General features: G+C 38.0%; 3 protein-coding genes across 6 annotated transcripts in view; all 3 read left to right on the forward strand.

The window, feature by feature from the left end:
- LOC135223534 (nuclear transcription factor Y subunit beta-like) overlaps positions 1 to 12763 on the forward strand; it is a 59269-nt gene extending 46506 nt beyond the window's left edge. For 2 of the 3 annotated variants that reach the window (XM_064262011.1, XM_064262010.1), the window contains exons 7-9: positions 6885 to 6936; positions 9784 to 9986; positions 11919 to 12763. In XM_064262011.1, coding sequence (XP_064118081.1) covers positions 6885 to 6936; positions 9784 to 9986; positions 11919 to 12666 — 1003 coding nt within the window. In that variant the 3' untranslated portion in view covers positions 12667 to 12763. The remainder of the gene's footprint in view (positions 1 to 6884; positions 6937 to 9783; positions 9987 to 11918) is intronic. The other variant, XM_064262012.1, reaches the window with a different exon arrangement.
- Positions 12764 to 14339: 1576 nt separating this feature from the next.
- LOC135223536 (uncharacterized) lies at positions 14340 to 19849 on the forward strand. Of its 2 annotated transcripts, XM_064262015.1 has the most exons (4): positions 14340 to 15767; positions 17924 to 17995; positions 18331 to 18459; positions 18884 to 19843. In XM_064262015.1, exons 1-4 carry the CDS (start codon positions 15705 to 15707, stop codon positions 19757 to 19759), a joined length of 1140 nt encoding a protein of 379 aa, XP_064118085.1. In that variant the 5' UTR covers positions 14340 to 15704; the 3' UTR covers positions 19760 to 19843. The 2 variants fall into 2 exon arrangements, with proteins under 2 accessions (XP_064118085.1, XP_064118086.1); XM_064262016.1 differs by lacking the exon at positions 18331 to 18459 and having other exon boundaries at positions 18884 to 19849.
- Positions 19850 to 21380: 1531 nt separating this feature from the next.
- Positions 21381 to 21580, forward strand: part of LOC135223537 (immediate early response 3-interacting protein 1-like) — an 18812-nt gene continuing 18612 nt past the window's right edge. Inside the window, exon 1 of the mRNA XM_064262017.1 lies at positions 21381 to 21530. Within this exon, the coding sequence (XP_064118087.1) occupies positions 21440 to 21530 (91 nt within the window). The 5' untranslated portion in view covers positions 21381 to 21439. The remainder of the gene's footprint in view (positions 21531 to 21580) is intronic.

Raw genomic sequence — 21580 nt, forward strand, 5'->3', positions numbered from 1 at the left:
TTCGTCCGCAGAAAATTTTATAGGTGTTGAGGAATTATCTGTTAACAAAAATTTTACAGAATAATATCCAAAATTTATTTGTATTGTTAGATATTACTGTAGGTGTCCTGGCTCTTAAGTTATACATAGGATTAAGATTAATGTAATGACTTTGGGAATCTTTATAATAATTTATTCCTGAATGTGAACAACAAAGGCAAATTTACCAAATCTCAGAGATCTCTGCCAAGTCTCATTCTAGGGCATCCCCCGATAATGATAGATTGTGCATTGTTGATAAATCACAGGAAACGAGGATAGTAACATTTCAAGGTGGATTGAGAGTCATTATTTTTTCTTGAGTTACGTGTGATTTATATAAAAATATCATCATTACAAGTTACTTCAAGAGATTATTGAATATCTATTATTTTGGAGTTTGAGTTTTAATAAGAAGCAATTATGATGCTTCTTTTTTCGTGAAGTCTTGATTTACGTAGACTTGATACAACAGATGTTTCTTAATTATTTAATGATGCAATACCAAATTTACTTTTTTCTCATTTGGTGAATTAATTGCTCAGCAGAAAGAAAATGTGATTTTTATTCCTAAGTATTGTGGGGGGTTAGATATTTCGTATGCTTAGTTGCCTCTTTTTACCCATGTATCATTTTGAAATTAGACAAATCACTGACATTATGTTTTGATTATTTAGTTTAATGTAGGACCTACTGGACTTGACGTAGGAGCTGTTAGTTTTCCCAATGAAGATTGTGTTATATAAGAACTACAGGACTAGAATTTAAGACTGTTAGGTTGAATGTGGGAACTTGGATTCTCAATGTAGATTATGTTTTTTCTGTGGCTCTTAGACTGAACGAGAGAAATGGAGTTTTAAATCAGAACCATTTCTTGTACAAACATTGGCAGTTGGAAATAATTCAGCAACATCAATTCAATGTGATGAAGGTTAGATCTAATACAGAAGTTATCAGTCTTGGTATGAAGACTGGGACTCTTTAGAAACGCCACCCACCGGTCTTTATTAAATTCTGAAATTGTTGGGTCAGTGAGGTGGAATAAATCAAATGTGCAAAGGACTTGATGTTTAAGATGATGGAGACCGTTGGATTTGATGTATGGGCTAGAATTCATTCCAGGAACTTGGTTTAAAGTTGGGGCTCAAATTTATTTCAGGAACTTTGATTAAAGTGGGGACTAGAATTCATTCCGGAAACTTGGTTTAAAGTGATAGCTAGAATTGATTACAGGAATTTGATGTAAAGTGGGTCTAGAATTTATTCAAGAAAATTTGCTGAAAGTGGGGACTAGAATTTTTCTATGAACTAGTTTTACAGTGGGGACTATAATTTATTCCAGGGACTTGGTTTAAAGTGGGGACTAGAATGTATTCCGTGAACTTGGCTTAAAGTGAGGGCTAGAATTTATTCCAGGAACTTGGTTTAAAAGAGGGACTAGAATTTATTCCGTGAACTTGGTTTAAAGTGAGGGCTAGAATTTATTCCAGGAACTTGGTTTAAAAGTGAGGGCTAGAATTATTCCAGGGAACTTGGTTTAAAGTGTAAGGGCTTTAAATTATTCCAGGAACTTGGTTTAAAGTGAGGGCTAGAATTTATTACCAGGAATCTTGGTTTAAAGTTGAGGGCTAGAATTTAATTACCCAGGAACTTTGGTTTGAAAGTGAGGGCCTATAATTTATTACACGGCCTTGTTTAAAGTATGGCTGGAAATTTTTAAATTCCAGGAACTTGGTTTAAAGGGGGGACTAGAATGTATCCAAGGAACTTGGTTTAAAGTACAGTCTAGAATTTATTCCAGGAACTTTGTTAAGAGGGGACTAGAATTTATTCCAGGAACTTTTGTTTAAAGAGGGACCTAAGGATTTATTCCAGGAACTGGTTTAAAGTGACAGTTCTAAGAATTTATTCCAGGAAACTTTGTTCTTTAAAGAGGGGACAGAATTTAAATTCCAGGAACTTTGTTAAGAGGGGACTAGAATTTATTCCAGGAACCTGGTTTAAAGGTGGACTAGAATTTATTATAGAAGCGTAGGTTTAATGATGTGTCTAGAATTTCCTTTGGAGACTTGGTTTGAATGTGGGACAAGAATTTACAACCGATTTCATGTGCTGTGTGCTGCCTAACATTTAAACGTATGGGCTAGAATTTGTCACTGAGACTTAGATTGAATGTGTGGGCTGGAGCTTATAATGGAGACTGTTAGCATTAATGTCGGTACTATACTGGATTTAATGTGAAGATTAGCATGTCACACCTGACCTATCATACTTCAACATTTTGAATTTAATGTGGGCTCATGATTGTAGTGTGGGAACTCTGATTTATTATTGAGAGTACTGGAATTTATGATAGTTATATTGAATGTGGAGTGTCTAGATTTGGTGAGAGGACTGGAATTAGATATGAGGCCTATTGGACTTGATGGTGGGTGTTTTAAAATTGTCAGGTTGTTAAAAGACTTTCAATTTTATTTTTGTAATGATTGGTGGCAGCTGCATTAAATGTGCTATCTGCTGAATTTAAAGGCATTACTACGGAGTATATAACTTCAGAAGCATAATGTGAAAATGTATTAAATTTAAGTGCAGATTGCTTAGTAGTTAAATTGAAGAAACTCACTCTAGATTCAGCTGGGAAACTCTTGCATTTAATGTAATGGCCATTATATTCGATAGAGGGTCAGTTGATTTTAACGTGGAAACCATTAAATCTCATGTATGGACCTTAATGTAATGCAGAAACCTTTGATTTCTGAGTGATGATTGTTGCCAGAAATTGCACTCAATATTGGGACTTATTCATGAAGATGTTCTAATCTGTTAATGCGGAAAGAAACCTTCACCCAAGGAAGGTAGAGGAAACTAACCCCAGATTCTTCCCAGTGGTTTGAAGGGGGTGGAGGAAGAGGATGAGGAGGAGGAGGAGGAGGATATGGAGGAAGAGCGAGAGGATTTCGAGGGGGAAGAGCACGAGGTAGAGGAAGAGGAGAAAGGCGAGGTCCAAAGACCCTCCTCCCGTGAGCGCTCTGAGAGTTCTAGCCAGACACTCCAAGACCGCGATGCCCATTTCGCTCCTTCGTCTCCCTCTCCTCCTTCTCTCCCTCCTCCTTCCCACCCTCCACCTCCACCCCCACCCTTGACACCCCGTCGGGGACGCAGTAGTCACCCTCCGGCGCCTTTCCCCTCCGAGTCTTCTTCTCCAGTCCGCTCGACCTCTGTGGCCAGCCAGATTGTGGCGGGAGTCCCGCCCTCGCCGACGCCCTCAAGACAATCGCCGAAGAGGAGAGCCACCCTGCAGGAGAGCCCTGGGAGGCCTCGTCGGGAGGCTATGTATGTGTAGGCGCTCTTGCTTTTCATTGCTTGTAAAATATAGCCTTGTATTTCAGTGCCTTTCTCTGACAATGTCAACACCAGGACACAGAAACTAGACTGCATAGCCAGCGCACTGGTCCTCCCTGGCTATGGAGAACAATATACAAGAGTCACATTTCATGTCAGGAATGAAACACCAACTGCTTCAACATCATCAGTTTATATATCTCATGGAATGCTACTGCTACTGCTCCTGCTCCTGCTGCTGCTGCTGCTACTAGCTACTATTCGCTAAACCCTGCTTCGGTTGCTGAATTCTACTATGCAAGAATTTACTGTATTGTCAACTTCAGTTTCATGCTTCATACTAACAGTGGCTTTATTAGACAGAAAAGTGATTGATATAATAAAACAAAAAAACATTGAAAGGATGAGAAACCATACTACATCAAAAACTTTTGCATCGAGAGCTTGTATGTACTACTGTCCTTGGCTTTACTCCTTTGTGGCTGAGAATTCAGATTTAGTTTCTTTATAGTTTCTTAGAAAATGTGTCACTTGGACCTTGGCTTGTCATCATAGAAAGAAAAATGAAGATTCCTTTTAGGTTACGTGCTTATAAGGTAGCTCCTCATTATTGTTATTAGTGAAATGCGCCAGCCAACCAAAGTTCCGTAGATGTTTAGAATAGTGCTGATCTGAAATGACTTAAGCTGACATTTCATTCTTATTTTCATTTCTCACCCTTTCCATGTTCCGCTAGTGACAGTGAGTAGTGGTCTGGTTGAGGCCTGGCAAGAAAGAGCCTTGATAGTCTCCTGTCAGTCTGTGCAGGCTGAAGGAAGAGTGAGAAATATTCTCTTCCATTCGTTCCAGATGCTGTACTACAAGATTGACTGTGATACTTAAGTCTTTCCAGCGGCACAAGTCGTGACTTCTCTGTGCCGAGCAATGAAGCTTTTTGCTGTTTCTTTAGATACTCCTTCCTCCAAATATGAAAGACACTCTTTGACACAATGTCTTCTTTACTTCACTTTTTTTTCAAGAAACACTTTGTCTGCTAAGTGTCTATACTTAAACTTATATAACTCTATACTACTTGCTGATTGTTTTATTTTAAGACTTTTATTGACTGTTTTCTTCCAGGATGCTACTAATAAGTTACTGACTCTTGTTTCACTTTCAGAGTTCACATTTGTGTTTGTGTCCTTCTAATCAGTCCCAGATTCAATTATTAGTTATTGCAAATGTTTTGGGGCACCTACTTCTGATCAGTTTTCAATTTAATATTTTCGTTTGATAGAAATATTGAACACTTTTCGTTAATTTCAGAGTTAGCAGTTCATTTTGACAGATGTTTTGAATGGTTATAACTAAGTTCAGATTTACGACTTCTTTCATTAGAACTTTTTTTTCATTTGTAATGGTATTCGTAATAGGTATATATTTTGTAAGTACAAAAGTGTTTTTACTTAAAAATAATTTGCATTATGGTAGATTAATAGATGACGAAACAAAGCCGAAAATAGTGAAACTAAATATCATGATCGACATATGCCAAAGGTTATGAGGATATGAGCTCTCATAACCATTAGTTCTGGACTAGTTACTGGGGAGAATGAGAGGGAAAGATATTTTTGTTAAATCGGCCACTATCATTGCAATTCAATGCTGCTGATGCTGCTACTGCAATAGATATATTATTATTATTATTATTATTATTATTATTATTATTATTATTATTATTATTATTATTATTATTATTATTAGTCATAAAAAATCTCATAATAGCATTAGTCACTAAAATGGTGAAGAAATCCACTGTGGTGTAAATGTAAAAATATATTAGAAATATGTATACATGTATATATATATATATTTAGAAATATGTATACATGTATATGATATATATTATTAGAATAGGTAATACATGTATATGTATATATATAATTATATAATAATATATTATTATATGTATATATATCTATATATATATAAATATATAGTATATATAAAAACCGATTTCGGGTAACCTGAATCGGACCATGGTTCTCGAAAAGAAAGTTCTCGTTTTGTGTATACATTTCTAATATATTTTTACATTTATACCTTTATACCGCTGTGGATTTCTTCGCCATTATTATCATTATTATTAGTAAGCGTAGGAGTAATAGCAACAGTAGTATACTGTTTATGGATGAAAATAACTCCATTCATCCTTGATAGCGAAGATGGGAAACTGCGGACCAAGCACAGTAGTAAACTATTGACATAATGTACAACGAATGGACTTTTTTTTTAACAATATAATCTACAGTTATCTAATCCCCCTTATGACAAAAGCACCTTACGATAAATATGCTTGATGTTGTCACAGATGTGTAATGGACAAGTCACCAGTAGGTCATTTTGCATCACACACTTACTCTAGAATATGGATCTGTTGGATTCGTATTTCAGACCTAATTAAGGCCGAGGAGCGCAGTTTATATATTATTATTTATTATTTATTATTATTTAATTTATTATGATTATTATTATTATTATTATTATTATTATTATTATTATTATTATTATTATTATTATTTTATTGCAAAACAAATGGAGGTTTTGGAGTGGCATGATTACCTAAATGTCGAGTTTCATGCCAGGCAAGCATTAGTTTAGTTAGATAGTTGGTTGAGAGTAAGTTTCAAAGATCACTACAAATAGATAGAGATGGTTTTAGGATGCGATGAGACATATAGGTTAGAAATAGCGATGAAAGTCACGTGAAAGGGGCATAAATGAAGACCTTCGCCAGACTGAAAATCAGGCAGAGAATGCAAATGACAAAGTAAAAAAATTTAATTAAAAAAAAAAACTGGAAGACAGAGTAAGAAATTTGATTATATTAAATAACCAGTGGACTTTGGGTAGCGTTTTACTCGTTGGTACAACACAACTGGCATTGGTAAGGTCTGGGGTTCGAAACTTCATTATGACATTTTTTTTTTTTTCAATGGTACGGGCCAAACAAATTTACGGAAAGTGTAGACGAGGTAAAGGTTAAAAAGGTAAAGAATGCTGCAAGAGAAAATGTCCATTATTTATTATTATTATTATTATTATTATTATTATTATTATTATTATTATTCATGAGCTTGCATTTTAAGTGTCCGTAAAACTGAAGCACCATTGATATACAGGGAATGAAGAGGATTAGGAATGCTAAATGAATATATACAATTAGCCACGGGTTCAAAAGAAATATATATATTATATATATATAATATTGTCTGTGTTTGAGAGAGATAGAGAGAGAGAGAGAGGGGAATGGGAGTTGAGAGAAAGAGAGAGAGGGGGGAGGGGGGTTTGAATGAAAGAGAAAGAGAGAGAGAGAGAGAGAGAGAACGAGTGTAAAAACACCATTACCTTGAAACAATGAATAGGATATCACTTCTGAGATGTACTTAAGAAAAGACACGATAAGAATCAAACTTTTGTTAAAAAAAAAAAATATATATTATTTTCCTGCAAAAACTTTAACGAAGCCTATTTCCGTTCGTTAGCCTCTTCAGGGAACCGTCTCAGCCGCCATCACCTGTCCGGGAAAAGAAACAGGTATCGCTGCTTCAGGACATTGCTTCGTTGAGAGTGCAATTGACTTGGAATGACGAATGCAATCACTGATAGCAATACATCCATCTCTCTCTCTCTCTCTCTCTCTCTCTCTCTCTCTCTCTCTCTCTCTCTCTCTCTCTCTCTCTCTCACTGATAGTAGTAGTCCCAACAGGTATCTCTTATCTCTCACTGATAGCAATAGTTTTAACAGGTATCTTAGTATCTCCCATTGATATTAATAATATCAACAATCTCTCTCTCTCTCTCTCTCTCTCTCTCTCTCTCTCAGAGGTAGTAATAGTCTAAGTAGGTATCTCTGTCTCATAGGCTTAACAGATATCTATCACATCATTGCAGGTATTAGTATTAGTTTCTTATTGATAGTAATAGTCTCTCTTCTCTCTCTCTCTCTCCCTCTCGTCAATCTCTCTCTCTCTCTCTCTCTCTCTCTCTCTCTCTCTCATCGGAAATGCTAGCTGTAACAGGTCTTTATCTATCATTGGTAGTCTTAGCCCTAGCGGCACCTTTTTCTATCTGACAGTATTACTATATAGTCTTAGCAACTCTCTCTGACAGTATTACTATATAGTCTTAGCAACACTCACTCTCTCTCTCTCTCTCTCTCTCTCTCTCTCTCTCTCTCTCTCTCTCTCTCTCTCTCATTATCATTCTAGCATACTCTTTGAAACATTTCATGTATAGGAAAATTTACAATTCCTTTTTTCATTTATATATGCATACATAAATACATACACACACACACACACACACACACACACACACACACATATATATATATATATATATATATATATATATATATATATATATTTATATATAAGTATATCAATACATTCCTGTCAAGTATCTTCTAATACACGCTGAAATTACTGTATACTATGAGATTATATGATATATTTAGATGCTACGATACATTTTAAACGCGTTGTGTTCTCTGACAATATCTGATTGTGTCAGTTCCATAACGCCGTCGAAGGAATCGAAAATTAAAAAAAAAAAATGACCCAAATTTCATTTTGAACAACTGGAATTGAAGAATATTTAAATTTTTTTCAAGGTTGTAATTGTGATTAAGAAAAATTGTTTTAAACTATTTTTACGATTCGTTTTCAATGGAAAGGAATAAAAAAAAAAAGCACCGAAATATAGGGTTTGTTAGAATTTGAATTTTGCAATTTGAATCATGCGTGCGTCTTTGTGTTTCAGTGAATATCCTTTTATTCTTCGTGAAAAATCAATCATATTTACCTTTGGATACAAATAGATTAATTATTTTACATCATAACGTTTCTTGCTGTGTGAATCTTGCCTCTACTTCTGTTCACTCAGAGTTTTAAACCCTATTTCCTTACTTTTTACTGTTACAATGCTCTCTCTCTCTCTCTCTCTCTCTCTCTCTCTCTCTCTCTCTCTCTCTCTCTCTCTCTCTCTCAAACAGGCCATCGGCATTTATCAGCGTAACCTTGTTTTGTCTAGTCTAAGGCTGCCAGTCAGTCTGTCTGTCTGTCTCGCTCCTAAGTCTGTCCTAGATGTCACTCCAAACTGGAGTGAAGAATTATCTAGACCCATATTATAACAGAATAACTAATACTTTCTAATATTTTATAACTGAATACCTGATTTATAGTATTTAATGATAGAATAGTGCTCATTCCATATCCTAGTAACCCCCCTTTTTTTTCTTTTACTGTAGAAGAGTCGGAATTCTTGTCTTAGTAGTATTTTATACTAGTAGCAATTCTATTTTCTTGTACTACTTTATGTTTAAATAGTGATAGTTCTTATGTCTTGATACTGTAATATGGTAGAATAGTGTTCCTTTTTTTCTAGTTCCATTTAATGATAAAACAGTGATAGATTTTCTCATCTTAAGACTTAGTTTACCGATAGAATAGCATATTATTCGGTCGCGGAAGAGCTAAAGCATTTTTTTGCGTCGCTGCTTCTGAAACCCAACCGTCTCCAGTCTGTCTTTATCTCCATATCCGTCTGTCTGTCTGTCTGTCTGTCTTGTCCGTCTGTCACTCACCGAAAGCATCTCTATTTTTCTTCGTTGTTGTCTCGTCAGGCAAGTGTTGGAGACGGCGAGCGATCACTCCACCACCACCAACACCTCTGCTCTCTCCACCATCACCACCACCACCGTCCCGCCCCTTAGCAACAACGTGAGGGTGGCGGCACCTCCCCATCTGCCACCGCCCCGCCCCCCTCCCCGACCACCCCCCTCGCACAGCCCCCATTCCCCCCAGCTCCCCCCGGGGACCCAAGAATACCACCACCTCCCCGCACGCCAGACATGTGAGCATTTTTTTCATCTCTATTTATTTCTGTGTCGCGGGATACTATATCCATAGATATATAACACCTGATCATTGTCGTAACGTAATGATGATGAAGGAAATGAGTCCTCTTTGTCAATGCATGGGATTCTGAGCTGAATAACTTCTTTATTTTTCAATGAAATAGTTTAATTTTATTTATTTTTTTGTCCGCATGTCTCTGGCAACTACTTGAATGATGATGACGTCATTTTCAAACAGTTTCTTCTTCTTTACGTTGCTCATTGGCTTGCTGACATGTACCTAGAGCTCTTAACAGTGCTTCAGTTAACATCTTACAGACCAAATTGTCAGAATTTGAAACATTGCTTCTTTTATCCATGTCCTCTTGGGGCTATATTTAAACTAGAGAAAAATAATAATAAGGCATTCAAGAGTAGTAAGCTGTTAATGATTATATATATATAATTATACGCAGGCTTATTATGACCAGCTTTTTCCTGAGCAGAAAATTTGAACCTCCTAAGTTGGAATCGTTTATGATCAGATCAATAGGCTGACGGGGGCCGCCTCCCCCCCGAGGGGTCACCAGCTTGTCGTCGTTGACGACGACGGTGCTGCTCGGCCCCAGACTGACAGACAACCACCTCGCTTCCCCCCCCTAAGGCAGCAGTACCACCCGGAACAGAGCTATAAGCATCCCCGCCCACCAACACACAGCCCGTCTCGACGTGTGATGAATGGTGACAGGTTAGAGCCATTCAGGAAACATCCATTCAGAAATCAAATGAATTAAAAATCATTATTATTATTATTATTATTATAAAAAGTTAAACACTGAAAAATTCAATCGCAGTTTTGATGGCTTGACTATTTTTTTGCGTATCTTGTTCGTGTCATGTTTGTTTTACATTCTTCATCGACTTGTGGTCTTTTGCATTTGTGAATCCACTTTTTCCTGATGAAAATTTAACTGACATGAATGTTATTGGGACTGTGAATGCTCCGGGCCTGTCGAACCTCACTGGGTTCCAATACTTGAACTTGTGAAACCTAATTTTGTCACCATTTATAGCTTGCGCTATTTGCTCTCACCACACGGCACTTGATGAATCTCACCAAGAGTGACCTTCGAGGAATAACTTAAGATCTGGTTCATCCAAAGGACGATTGCAATGTCCTCCTGTTTTGAGGGAAAGAACATAATACTAGACTTTTCTTGTTCAACTGAAGATGACGTCACATAGTCCAGCTTCTTGTTATCGAAGTTTGCACCAATATAAGCCAATATTTTTCCTACTTTGGTGCAAAAGTGAAGTCACCCACGCGCTTTAGAGGCGATGTCACAAATAATCTTGGGTCTTTTTTTATTTTTTTATTTTAGCCTTCAGTTGTGACGTTTATAAAAGCAAACGTGGTTGAATTCCGTTTCACCTAAAATATTCCCTACAGTTGGTGCTCTTAGTAAATGAGAAATCACCTCGATCTTCAGTTATTCCTGGTACTGTGAATCTTGACCAAACATTCAAGGCAAAAAAAAATTTTTTTTTATTCAAGACTTAAAACAGCGTTAGTAGAAGCATGCAGGCAGGCAAGGCAGCAGGTGCATCAAAAGCATGGCTATCGCGCAAAGAGAAAAGACTAAAAAAAATAAGCATATAAAAACAAATGACATTTCTCAGGGATCTAAATTGAGATTTTGCATTAAATCGTCTTGTTATGACTTTTGGTTCTTTATCTTTTAGTTATACCACAAACATTTGTACATATTAAGCACGTAACTTATTTGTTTAGATCTTAAGTTATTTTTGTTTTGACTCTCTCTCTCCTCCTCTTTCAATCTCTTCTCGTCTCTCTCTCTTCTTCTCTCTTCTCTCCTCTCTCTCTCTCTCTCTCTCTCTCTCTCTCTCTCTCTCTCTCTCTCTCCCCGTGTCAGAACAAAAACGGAGCCTAAATGTTATCTCTCAACTGTTGCAAGAGACCGTTGTAATAGTAGGTACCAAGAGAATTTCAACATTGTGTAAGGTTGAAGGTTGAAAAACAAGTGTGTAGTCTAGACTGGCATCAATCAATAATAAGGCAGTTTGGCGGATCTGCACCAAGTTTGTTCAAGTAAGGTGAAACTCTTGACAACATTTGAGGGACATTGTGCTCTGTTCTACCTTTAACAGACTAAAATACTTTTGTACAGAGGAGTTTTATAAGTTGACTGATAGGCAGGAATTATAGAAAAATGTGTGCAAAAAGACAATAGGTCAATGGCGACGAAGAAAATATAAGCTACCTTACTCGTTCTGACTGTAAATTGTACTGTAGATTGAATAATAAAGTGTAAATAATAAAGAACCTCTTTCTCTCTCTCTCTCTCTCTCTCTCTCTCTCTCTCTCTCTCTCTCTCTCTCTCTCTCTCTCTCTCTCTCTCATTCACATTTCTGCGCTTTCACAGCAAAACTTTGCCACACGGTTTCAGTACAAATGTAAATACACGAAAGAGCATGGTGGCATGTAGTGTGATTTGCGTTTTGAAATGTGCATACATAACTGCATATCCTATCCACCTTAATCCACGGCAGATATGGATTATGATTGTGTATACATTTGTTTTATTATGTTCAATAATGAAGAAAAACATGCAGGTCTACCCACTATTGGTGTTCGCTAACGCATTTGTTCCAACTCCAGGTCGAGTGAACGCGACGGAGGGACAACTTTCCCTTCCATAACAGCACCGCGGTACCAGCATCACCAGCCTGAACAGCAGCAGCAGCAGCATCAGCAGCAGCAGTCACAGCATCAGCAACAGCAGCAGCAGCAGCCACAGCATCGAGGTAGAGGAAGGCAGTACGGTCGAGGGAGGACCCGACAGAGGCAGCACCAGCAGCAGCAACAGCAGCAGCAACAGCAACAGCAACAACAACACGAGAGGCAGGACACGAAGGGCGCCGTTAACGGCGAGCTTCCCGTTCACCACCAGACGCAGTCGAGAGGCGGCGAAGGGCATCGCCCCGCCTCTTTAACCAGAGGCTCGGGAGGAGGTCGCAACCAGTACACCCTGCAGAGGGATGACTCCAGAGGGAGATCGGAGGTGACGACGGCACAATCAGGAGGACCGTCTGGAGGCAGAGACTCCTCCCAGGGCAATCGCGGAGGGCGACACGGGAGAGACGGCTCGGCAGGCGACGGCGGCGGCACCAGCAGCGCCAACAACCCTACTACTTCCCACTCTTCTTCTTCTTCATCGGCTCTGGCGGACCAGAAGCGAGGTCTCCAGAACGCCGCGCAAGACCAGGAAGGCCGTCCTGAGAATCGCCAGAAGCGCAACGGACGCGGCCACAGGAGGGCGGGCCGCGGACGCCCTCGCAAAGATAAACACAACGTTACCGCTGAGGTGTCTGAAGGCGGGGAACACCATCCCCAGCACCAGCAGTAGAAGAAGAAGAGAAGAGGAAGGAGGAGAAGAACTTGGAAGAGCCGGAAGGAAGCCTGCTGTTGCTGCTGCTGCTGCGGAGACTGGAAGTCAGGGGGTGGGTGGGTGGGTGGGTAAGTGGTCCTCCCGAGACAGAGCTGCGTAAACACAAAACTTATGACAATGCTATGCATATTGTAGATCGCTTCGCGGAAGTTAGTCTTTTGCCCGGGATTGACGCCCATGGAGCACTTGTTTCTGTAGCCGCTATACACTTGTGGCGTTAACTTAAAAATAAAACTATTTAAACGAAGAAGAACCGGCGTCTTTCATTGCATCCCCGATACCTCTGCCAGTCACGCAGTTCATGAAATTGTCAGGCAATTCATTGAGACCTTATGAACCTATATGGTGCCTTGCATCTCACGCGGTGCACTGTGGGCACTGCTTAAGATTTTTGTAGTGTGGCTGCGGCCCTTAGCTGCAACGCCTTTCTTACCATATTAATTGTATCTAATCATGTTCTCTTTCTTCCGTCTTACTTTCAACCCTCTCATAACAGTTGTCCCCTCAGGGGCAATGCCGTGAGGGGTGAGAGATGTGTATTTCTGGTGATAGAGGTTCACTCTCGACGTGGTTCGGGAGTCACGTAAAACATTGGTCCCGTTGCTGAATAACCACCGGTTCCATGCAACGTAAAAACACCATCCAAAGAAACAAACAAAGCCTCACGTGGTGCACTGTAGGCATTACTTAAGGTTCTTTGCAACTTCCATCCGGGCACTAGCTGCTACCTATTTTATTCTTTTTACTGTACCTCCGTTCATATTCTTTCTTCCATCTGACTTCCCACCCTCTCCTAACAGTTGTCTCATAGTGCAACTGAGGTTTTCCTCCTGTTGCAACTTTCATACCTTGTTTACTCTCAGTTTACCATCCAGGGCTGAATGACGTCATAGAACCCAGCGCTTATCCTTTGGCCTACATTTTTTATTCCATTCTATTTCCCAATATATTTTCCTGCGACATTCAACTTCTGCCCAGAAAAACTTTGCAAGACTCACAAAGGTAGAACTGTATTGACGTCGTACAGAATAGCTCTGAATTGGAAATTGAAATCAAATAGCACTGTCTAAGTTAGACTTTTTAAAAGCTTAATGAATGAAAACTGACTGGTATCCTTAGTCCTCTGTGAGAGTCGACTTTAACGAGAATTTCTGAATTCATACTGGAAAGGTTTTTGTGGTTTCTCGGTTAATATTTTTTTTAATTTCGTACAGAAAACAAAACAGTTATTGATTGGTAGAGCAAGCTCTCATGGAACAGAATATCAACAGAAAAGAGAAACATTAGAAGAAAATCATGTCAAAGAAGAGAGACTTATGCAATCAAAGCAGTCTTATCTCATAAACGTATTCTCTTCATTAAGAGAGTTCTAACACAAACATGATCACTAGAACACAGATTTATGAATCTTTACTGTACTAGGACTACCCTGAAAGAGATCTTCCTACCGGAAGATAAAGATTAATGTAAATTTATGCAACAATTTGGAAAAATAATCAGTTGTCTGTCAACACATAAAGAACACTTGGTTCATTTATTTCTATAGTCCTGACGGAAACTGCGCTGATGTCAACACACATTGTTATCAGTGACATCCGGCCCAGTTTCGAAGACATTTTTAGAAGATTCTCTTGTCTGAGCTGAGTGAACGCACCAACGCAGGAAGCATTAAAGACTTCCCTGAAGTTTTCCTCAGATACTTTCGTTATCAAAAGTGTTTTGTGAATAACTACGCCTACCTACATCCCGTGACATCTTCGGTCAGTAGACTGAGAGAAACATTGGTTTATTATTTGTGATCGGGTGTTCTAAGAACGTGATATTTTGTGGTAGATACATCAAGGCAGGGATCTGGTTGGCTGACTGAAAGGGACTAGCGTCATTAAAGAAAAAAAATTTTTTTTCGCTCATCCAGATAAGGAGTGATTACAAAGATATTGGCTTCAAAGATACCATACCGTCAAGATATTTTCGGATAATGAGAATGGGTTACTAAAGATATTTTAAGATGAGAGTCCGTTACGAAAGATATTTTCAGATAAAAAGACTCGGTTACCAAAGATATTGTCAGGCAATAAGAATCACTTACTAAAGAAATTTTGCAGATAATACGAATCAGTTACTGAAGATATTTCCAGACAAGGATAATCGGGTACTACTGCAGGTATTCTCAGAAGATGAGAATCAGTCACTCGATGTATTGTCAGGTAACAAGAATGATGAACCTAAAATAATATTCAGATAATAAGAATCAGTAACTCAGGGTTTTCTAAGATCTTGAAGTATTGACATCTAATCAGAATCGATAATCTCAGAGATAAACAGATGAGATTTGATAAGTCCTCGATTATCACGAATTGACATGGTGTGCTTATAAAGCCCCATTGTTTACAGTGCCGTGTAGTAGATTACTTGATGTAAACATTGAACATATCTCTCCTTAATGGTCCCCAGAAAAATCAAACATTATCTTCGTAATAGCTTATAAAGCCCCATTGTTTACAGTGCTGTGTAGTAGATTAGGTACCTGATGTAAACGTTGCGCATATCTCATTAAGTGTACCGCATGCAGTTCAAATTTAAATATATTAATATAAAGTAATTAATAAAACCAGTGAGTTCTCCGCAAATTAAATTTAGCATATAGCCAGATGCCAGCACGGTCAGATATTACAGGGAACACGAGGCCTGGTCTATAGCTCTGGACGAGTAACAACCAACCTAAACAATAACAGATGAAGCAAAGAACCTGGGTGCGTGTCAAACTGGTACTCATATTAGAAGAGTAAATATTCATGACACAAATCTAGGTCATGTTCCAACATTACAGCCCGGGACAAAATTACCTTTTTATATCCTTTCAAATATCGGAGAGATATATGAGTAGGCTTTCTATTCTGGGGAGAGGGCATGTGGAATTCTAGCTCATACTGAAGACCAGCTACAAAGAAGTCATTTCAGAGAAATCATTTCAAAGAAGTCATCGGAGTGAAGAGATGAAGCAGAGTCCAATCGTACATGATGTCAAGACCTACATTACCTGGTGGGCCGTGTTAAAGGTAAGAACAGAACGTATGAATTACAAGTATATTTTTTCAACTCTGTTCTTAGGGTACAGTCATTTTCTATATTTTTTATTCTTATAATGTTACCAAATTTTCTTGTACCATGATGAGGTAGACAAGTATGTTTTGGAACTCTTTATTCTATTTTAGGTTTTGACTTAATAACTTCAAATCTCTCGAATAAACATCACAATAGGGTCATGCTATGGGGAATGAAAGAACCAAAGCGCCACCAGTGTCGTCAATATGGAGCCATTTTCATCTCTCAACTTTTGAATATATATATATATATATATTATATGTATATATTATATTATTATATATATGATAATATATATATATATATAAATATATATATATATCTATATATATATATATAGATATATATATATATAGGTATATATTTAATATATATATATATATATTTAATATATATAAAAAGGAGAACGCCATGAAGGAAAGTGAAACAATGGAGGGCTGCGAGATCTTTCGACACTGGGTCCTATATTTAGTGAGTCTGCTAAGTAAAGGACCCAGTGTCGAAAGATCTCGCAGCAATCCATTGTTTCACTTTCCTTTATGGCTTTTACCTTTGTCTATATAATATTCATCACATTCCAGATTTTCGTGATTCAGTTATAAATAGATATATATACCAACCTAAGCAGGGCTAAGTTGGTGTATATCTAGAGGGTTTGGTGGCCTTGATTTCATATATGTAGTAAATATCTAGATTTTAAAGGTTTTCTTTCAGAATTTCATAGATATTGTGTGTTCTAAATAAAAAATCTGGCATGTTTGCCATTAGGTCATAGGTAATGGTGTGACATATAGGTCACATTTGTACGTCAGCAAGTAAAGTTTGTATCATGTTCATAATCTCCACTTTTCTTAGTCAACATAGTACCATCAACATGTCCTAAATCTATCCTAACGTAGGGTGCATCATCCTACAAGACTGGGGTAGGTTCGACAAAGGCTTAAGTAGGCCGCGCAACACCTTTTGCCCGGCCCATAATCCCTCCGCCAAGGTAAGTAGTTCCGTGACCCGACCCTGTCAGCGATAGGTTAGGGCAGGCCAAAACATATGCGCTATAAAGATTTACCAAAATATTATCTTTCATCCGGCCGCACCATCTTGTTTGTATTCGTCCGCCAATTTTCTAGCAGACGATAGTCTTGGCCAAGTAAACTGTAGGCGCAAGGGTAGGCTCCAGTTTGTAGGGGTGCCGATCGTAAAAATATTTGCCAAAAATACACTAATCAAGACAGGCTAATGAAATTATCAGGCATTATTAGCACTATAATAACGCATATTCTCTGTAAGTTTTATCATCCTACAGGGAAAATAAATGATTTTATGAAAAAAAAAGTGAAATTCAGTGCCCCTTGTACTAAAGGTTATTTGGTGATCAGTGAGAGACTACTGTCTTGAATAGAAATTCGGTCTGTAGGCATGTTGGTATATCCACCTGGAACATGCACATAAAGAATTATCAAAATAGAACAGTAAATAAGCACATATAAAAAAAACGAGCAACAACTTCAGTGAAAGCCCCGCCGATAAATGAGCGAATAGTTAGGAAGAAATAATCAGCAAAAATTCAAACCTCGATTTAGGGACAAAACCTTCTGAGAGTTTGTAGTTATTATGTCACTTGATAGCCTAAAACATCTAAAAATTATAGTATTTAAGGCATAAAAGCAGGACAATCAAAGAAATACACCCCTTTCCAGAAAAAAAACCAAACCAGAGAAAAGGCGATTTTTTTCTGATGACATAAGAAAATGGAAAAGTCAGTTCATAGATACCCCTAAAGTTATTTTCTTTTATGAAACTAATCATAGAAAACGACTTAGACCAATTTTTGAGAGGTAGACTATAAAAATTAAACTTCACAGACGTCGAAGTTATATTGGATTTGATTTTTTTTTTTTTTACTACTAATTCAGTGTTACAGGTAGGGGGGCGTTGACGACCATGGGGGCCGTTATAGAGGCTGGAGACGAATTCTACACGTATCAAGGCATTCTGCTAGGCCAAAGGAAGACTTAGCAAAGAAAAAAAAAAAGGAAAAAATTTGCAAAAATCAGCTCTACAAACTGGAGCCTACCCTAACATATAAATTGACACCATATTTCTTTTGCAGGAAAAGCCATCCCTCGCTAAAAACGCTAGACAAAGTCTGGAGGAGTGGAACCTTCAGGATGAACATTTTCAGGTAAAATATAAAGGTTTGTCTAGCAGGTCACTGCAAATCTAAATTTGGCAGTTTTGTCTATAGTTATTGCCATTCTTATTTGTCTAAGCTTACTATAGTTTGCCCCTCTTTTAAAATTTAGTCATCTGTCCTCCATTGATTATAGAAGCTTGCTTTCCGAGGTAATTAGCCTTTCAGGCTTGATTTATGTGATTGGTATTACATATTCTATAATAATAATAATAATAATAATAATAATAATAATAATAATTAATATAATAATAATAATAATAATAATAATAATAATAATAATAATAATAATAATAATAATAATAATTTATATTTACCTTCACCAGACGGAATGTTGGGAAGCCACAGCAGGTCTAGTGAAGTTGCTGAAACCGAGGAAGGCAGAGGTCAATCTCAAGAGCAAAGAACCTTGGCTCTTGGCCGGGCTCCAGGGCGTCCTTCAGTCCCTGAAAGATGTTAGTACTCGATAGTGTAAGGGTCTGGGAGAGAGAGAGATAAGGGGGGTGTGAGAAATCAGAAAGAGGGAGAGGTTAACGATACGAAAAGGGTATCTAAACGAGAGAGAGAGAGAGAGAGAGAGAGAGAGAGAGAGAGAAGAGAGAGAGAGAGAGAGAGAGAGAGAGAATTAACGATATGAAAAGGGTATCTAAACTCCCGAGAGAGAGAGAGAGAGAGAGAGAGAGAGAGAGATAAAGAGAGAGAGAGAGAGAGAGAGAGAGAGAGACCTTAGCAATGAAAATGGCCATCTTTTTAGCTCATGTGGCAAGAAAGCCTGTTTCTTTCACCACTAGTGATTTTGTACCCAATATTAGCCTAGTATGGCACCAATCGCTTTCATTTTAAACGCCATAAAAAAATCTCCATTATGCTTCCCAACAGGTTAATTGCCAGTGCAGAGCCCACTGGCGTCGAGAATGGGCGCTTTCCTCGGGATCCATTACCCAGGGCATGTCGCTATTGCTGGGGTACTGCAAACCTTCAACGGTGGCCCTGCAACTACCCGACGACAGCGACTCGTCAGCCTACGACGCTCTGCCGAGATTCATTTCTGCTTTGAATAAGTCATCTTGCTCGGTCAACCTCTTGTTGGAAGGAGACTTCCTATCGAAGGTTGACACGCAGACGTCCGATTACCTGCTACTGCCCTGTCTAATTGCCACTTCGAAGTTCCGATTGCGGAGGCTTTCTTGTCATCTCGGCTTGGAAGCCGCTGACCTCTTGTACAGCGAAGAGAAGCAGCGTGAGAGCAGCGAGGAAGACTTCCCATCCGCTAGACAGCCACCCGCCAACCCAATTCTGCCGGTCGTTCGATACTTGGAAGTTCTCAAGGTTAAGATAGCAACAACCGAAGTCATATCTTTGTTGAACGACTGTCTGCCGTACCTCGAACTTCTGCAGGATCTAGAAATTCACCTGATGTTGCAGAGCACGGTGTCGTCTGACGATGTCCCCCAGATTTCCTTCACGAAGGGGAGATTCACTCTCCGCTTGGACTACGTTTCAGATAGCAGGGCAGATTGGGCGGGGAAAATCACCGCCTCTTTGAGCCGACGATACTCCAGCGTCTGGCTCTGTAGCTGTTACATGTCTTACGCTGGAGGAACGGTGTTCTTGGATCAGCTGAGAGATAGCAGTACCTTAGTGAAAGCTATTCACATATTTTCGGCTAATTCATCTAGGCCTAATGGAAGTCAGTTCCTAAAGCTGTCAATCCGGGCCAGTTCCCTTCCTGATCAGACTGCACTTTATTGGTAAAAGTAAAAGGTTAAAATCTAGAAGACCATTAAGAAAAAAGTGTATACATACATATATATATATATATATATATATATATATATATATATATAGTATATACAAAGCAAATACCACAGGAAAATGACAGACAAGTTCTCAATACCAAGCGCTTTCACATGTTTAAACAACACGTGAAAGCGCTTTGAACTGAACTTTTGCCTGTCATTTTCCTGTGGTATCGTTTACATACTGAAGTCACGTGCATCTACTGTGAATTTTAAACACACACACACACACACACACACACACACACACACACACACACACACACACACACATATATATATATATATATATATATATATATATATATATATATATATATATATATATATACATAAACAGTAAGTTTTTTGAAGTGACTAATGTATAAAATATATTTTGCTATCGAACTTCCTCTGCTGTAAAGTAAAAGTATAAAAGTATGCATATAGACTATTTTTGGATGACCATTTCTGTAATCTTAGGTGACATTGGAGACCAAATTCATTCGAAAACAGTCGCAAGAAACCTGAAGATCTACAGGTATCCGCAGGTGTCTTGATTTCTATTCAGTTAGAAGAAAAAAATTACTTTTTATCATTAGTATTATTCAAAATAATAAAAAACTCATGGAAGAAATCTAAAGGACCATCCACTGAATTAAATGCGTGAATACTCAAACTGGTGTTGCACGCACCATGGTCGGATATGCCATGGTAGAATACTTATATGTAAAGAGAAAATGATAGAGAATTTAAAAAAAATTAACAAATAAATCTTTCAAAAAATAAATCTCGTCATAATTTTGACTTAAAGAAATAATTGTTTAATAATAAACATACCTAATTATATGGATTAAAGTTGAGGAACCCGCTGTTTTTTTTATTAACTTTATTAAATTCGGCCCGAATGTCCTTACAGTAATCATAGACACGATAGTTTTGTCAATAAAAGCTTATTTTTTGTCACTTTCATCTATTTCTCCATTTTAAGGGAATTTCCATACATCCGTGCTCTTTAATGAGAGAGATGTTAGAAACTATAAATTTTGAAAGAAAAAACTGGTTGACTGATTTAGGTCAGTCTTTTAGCAGCACGGACCCTTACTCAGTCGTCTCCAATATTAAAGGTAGGGTGCCAGCGCTAATGAGGGACTTGACGTGACATTTGAATTCTACAACCAACCCTATAGTATACAAGGAATTGTTTAAAACGAGGGATACAACTATGATTTTGTATGGCAGCAAAATAACACACCACTATTTTGTATACGAATGAACGAAATTAAGAATTGTCTCTATGATGATGAGGTCCATTAACAAAAACTGACAATTTTTCATAAAATGGTTTATCAATTATTAAGGATGAAGAATTAAAAGAAGCACAATTATCAACTTAGCCTAGTAACAAAATCAGAGAAAGAGAAATTTGTTAAAACTACATTTCACGATATCAGCAATAACTCTTTTACATTATGAGTCATATTTGCAAGACAAAATGCACTCGGTATAATCACGTATAGAAAAACGGGAGTTTTGTTTTGTTCCAATGAATATGAAAAGAAAATGAAAAACACCGCTTTCGCGCAAGTGAAGGGACCATCGAATTAATGTTTAAAGCGAAGAAGAAGAAGCGCAGGTGCCATTGTTTACTTCCACGATGGCGTTCGGTGTCTACAGCTTGCTGGAAGCTGTAATATTATGTTTAAACGCTGTTTGTATTTTAAATGAGGAAAGGTTCCTCTCGAGATGTGAGTATATAGTGAAGAGTTCAATTTTGAGATAAAGTAGAGTCAGTTGT

This window comes from Macrobrachium nipponense, chromosome 10 (genome assembly GCF_015104395.2).
Source record: "Macrobrachium nipponense isolate FS-2020 chromosome 10, ASM1510439v2, whole genome shotgun sequence".
NCBI lineage: Eukaryota > Metazoa > Arthropoda > Malacostraca > Decapoda > Palaemonidae > Macrobrachium > Macrobrachium nipponense.

Coding starts and splice junctions, on each gene's coding strand:
- LOC135223536 (XM_064262015.1), top strand. CDS start 15,705: ATGAAGCAGAGTCCAATCGTACATGATGTCAAGACCTACATTACCTGG. Junction 17,996..18,330: donor TTCAGGATGAACATTTTCAG/GTAAAATATAAA, acceptor TACCTTCACCAG/ACGGAATGTTGGGAAGCCAC. Junction 18,460..18,883: donor TCCTTCAGTCCCTGAAAGAT/GTTAGTACTCGA, acceptor GCTTCCCAACAG/GTTAATTGCCAGTGCAGAGC.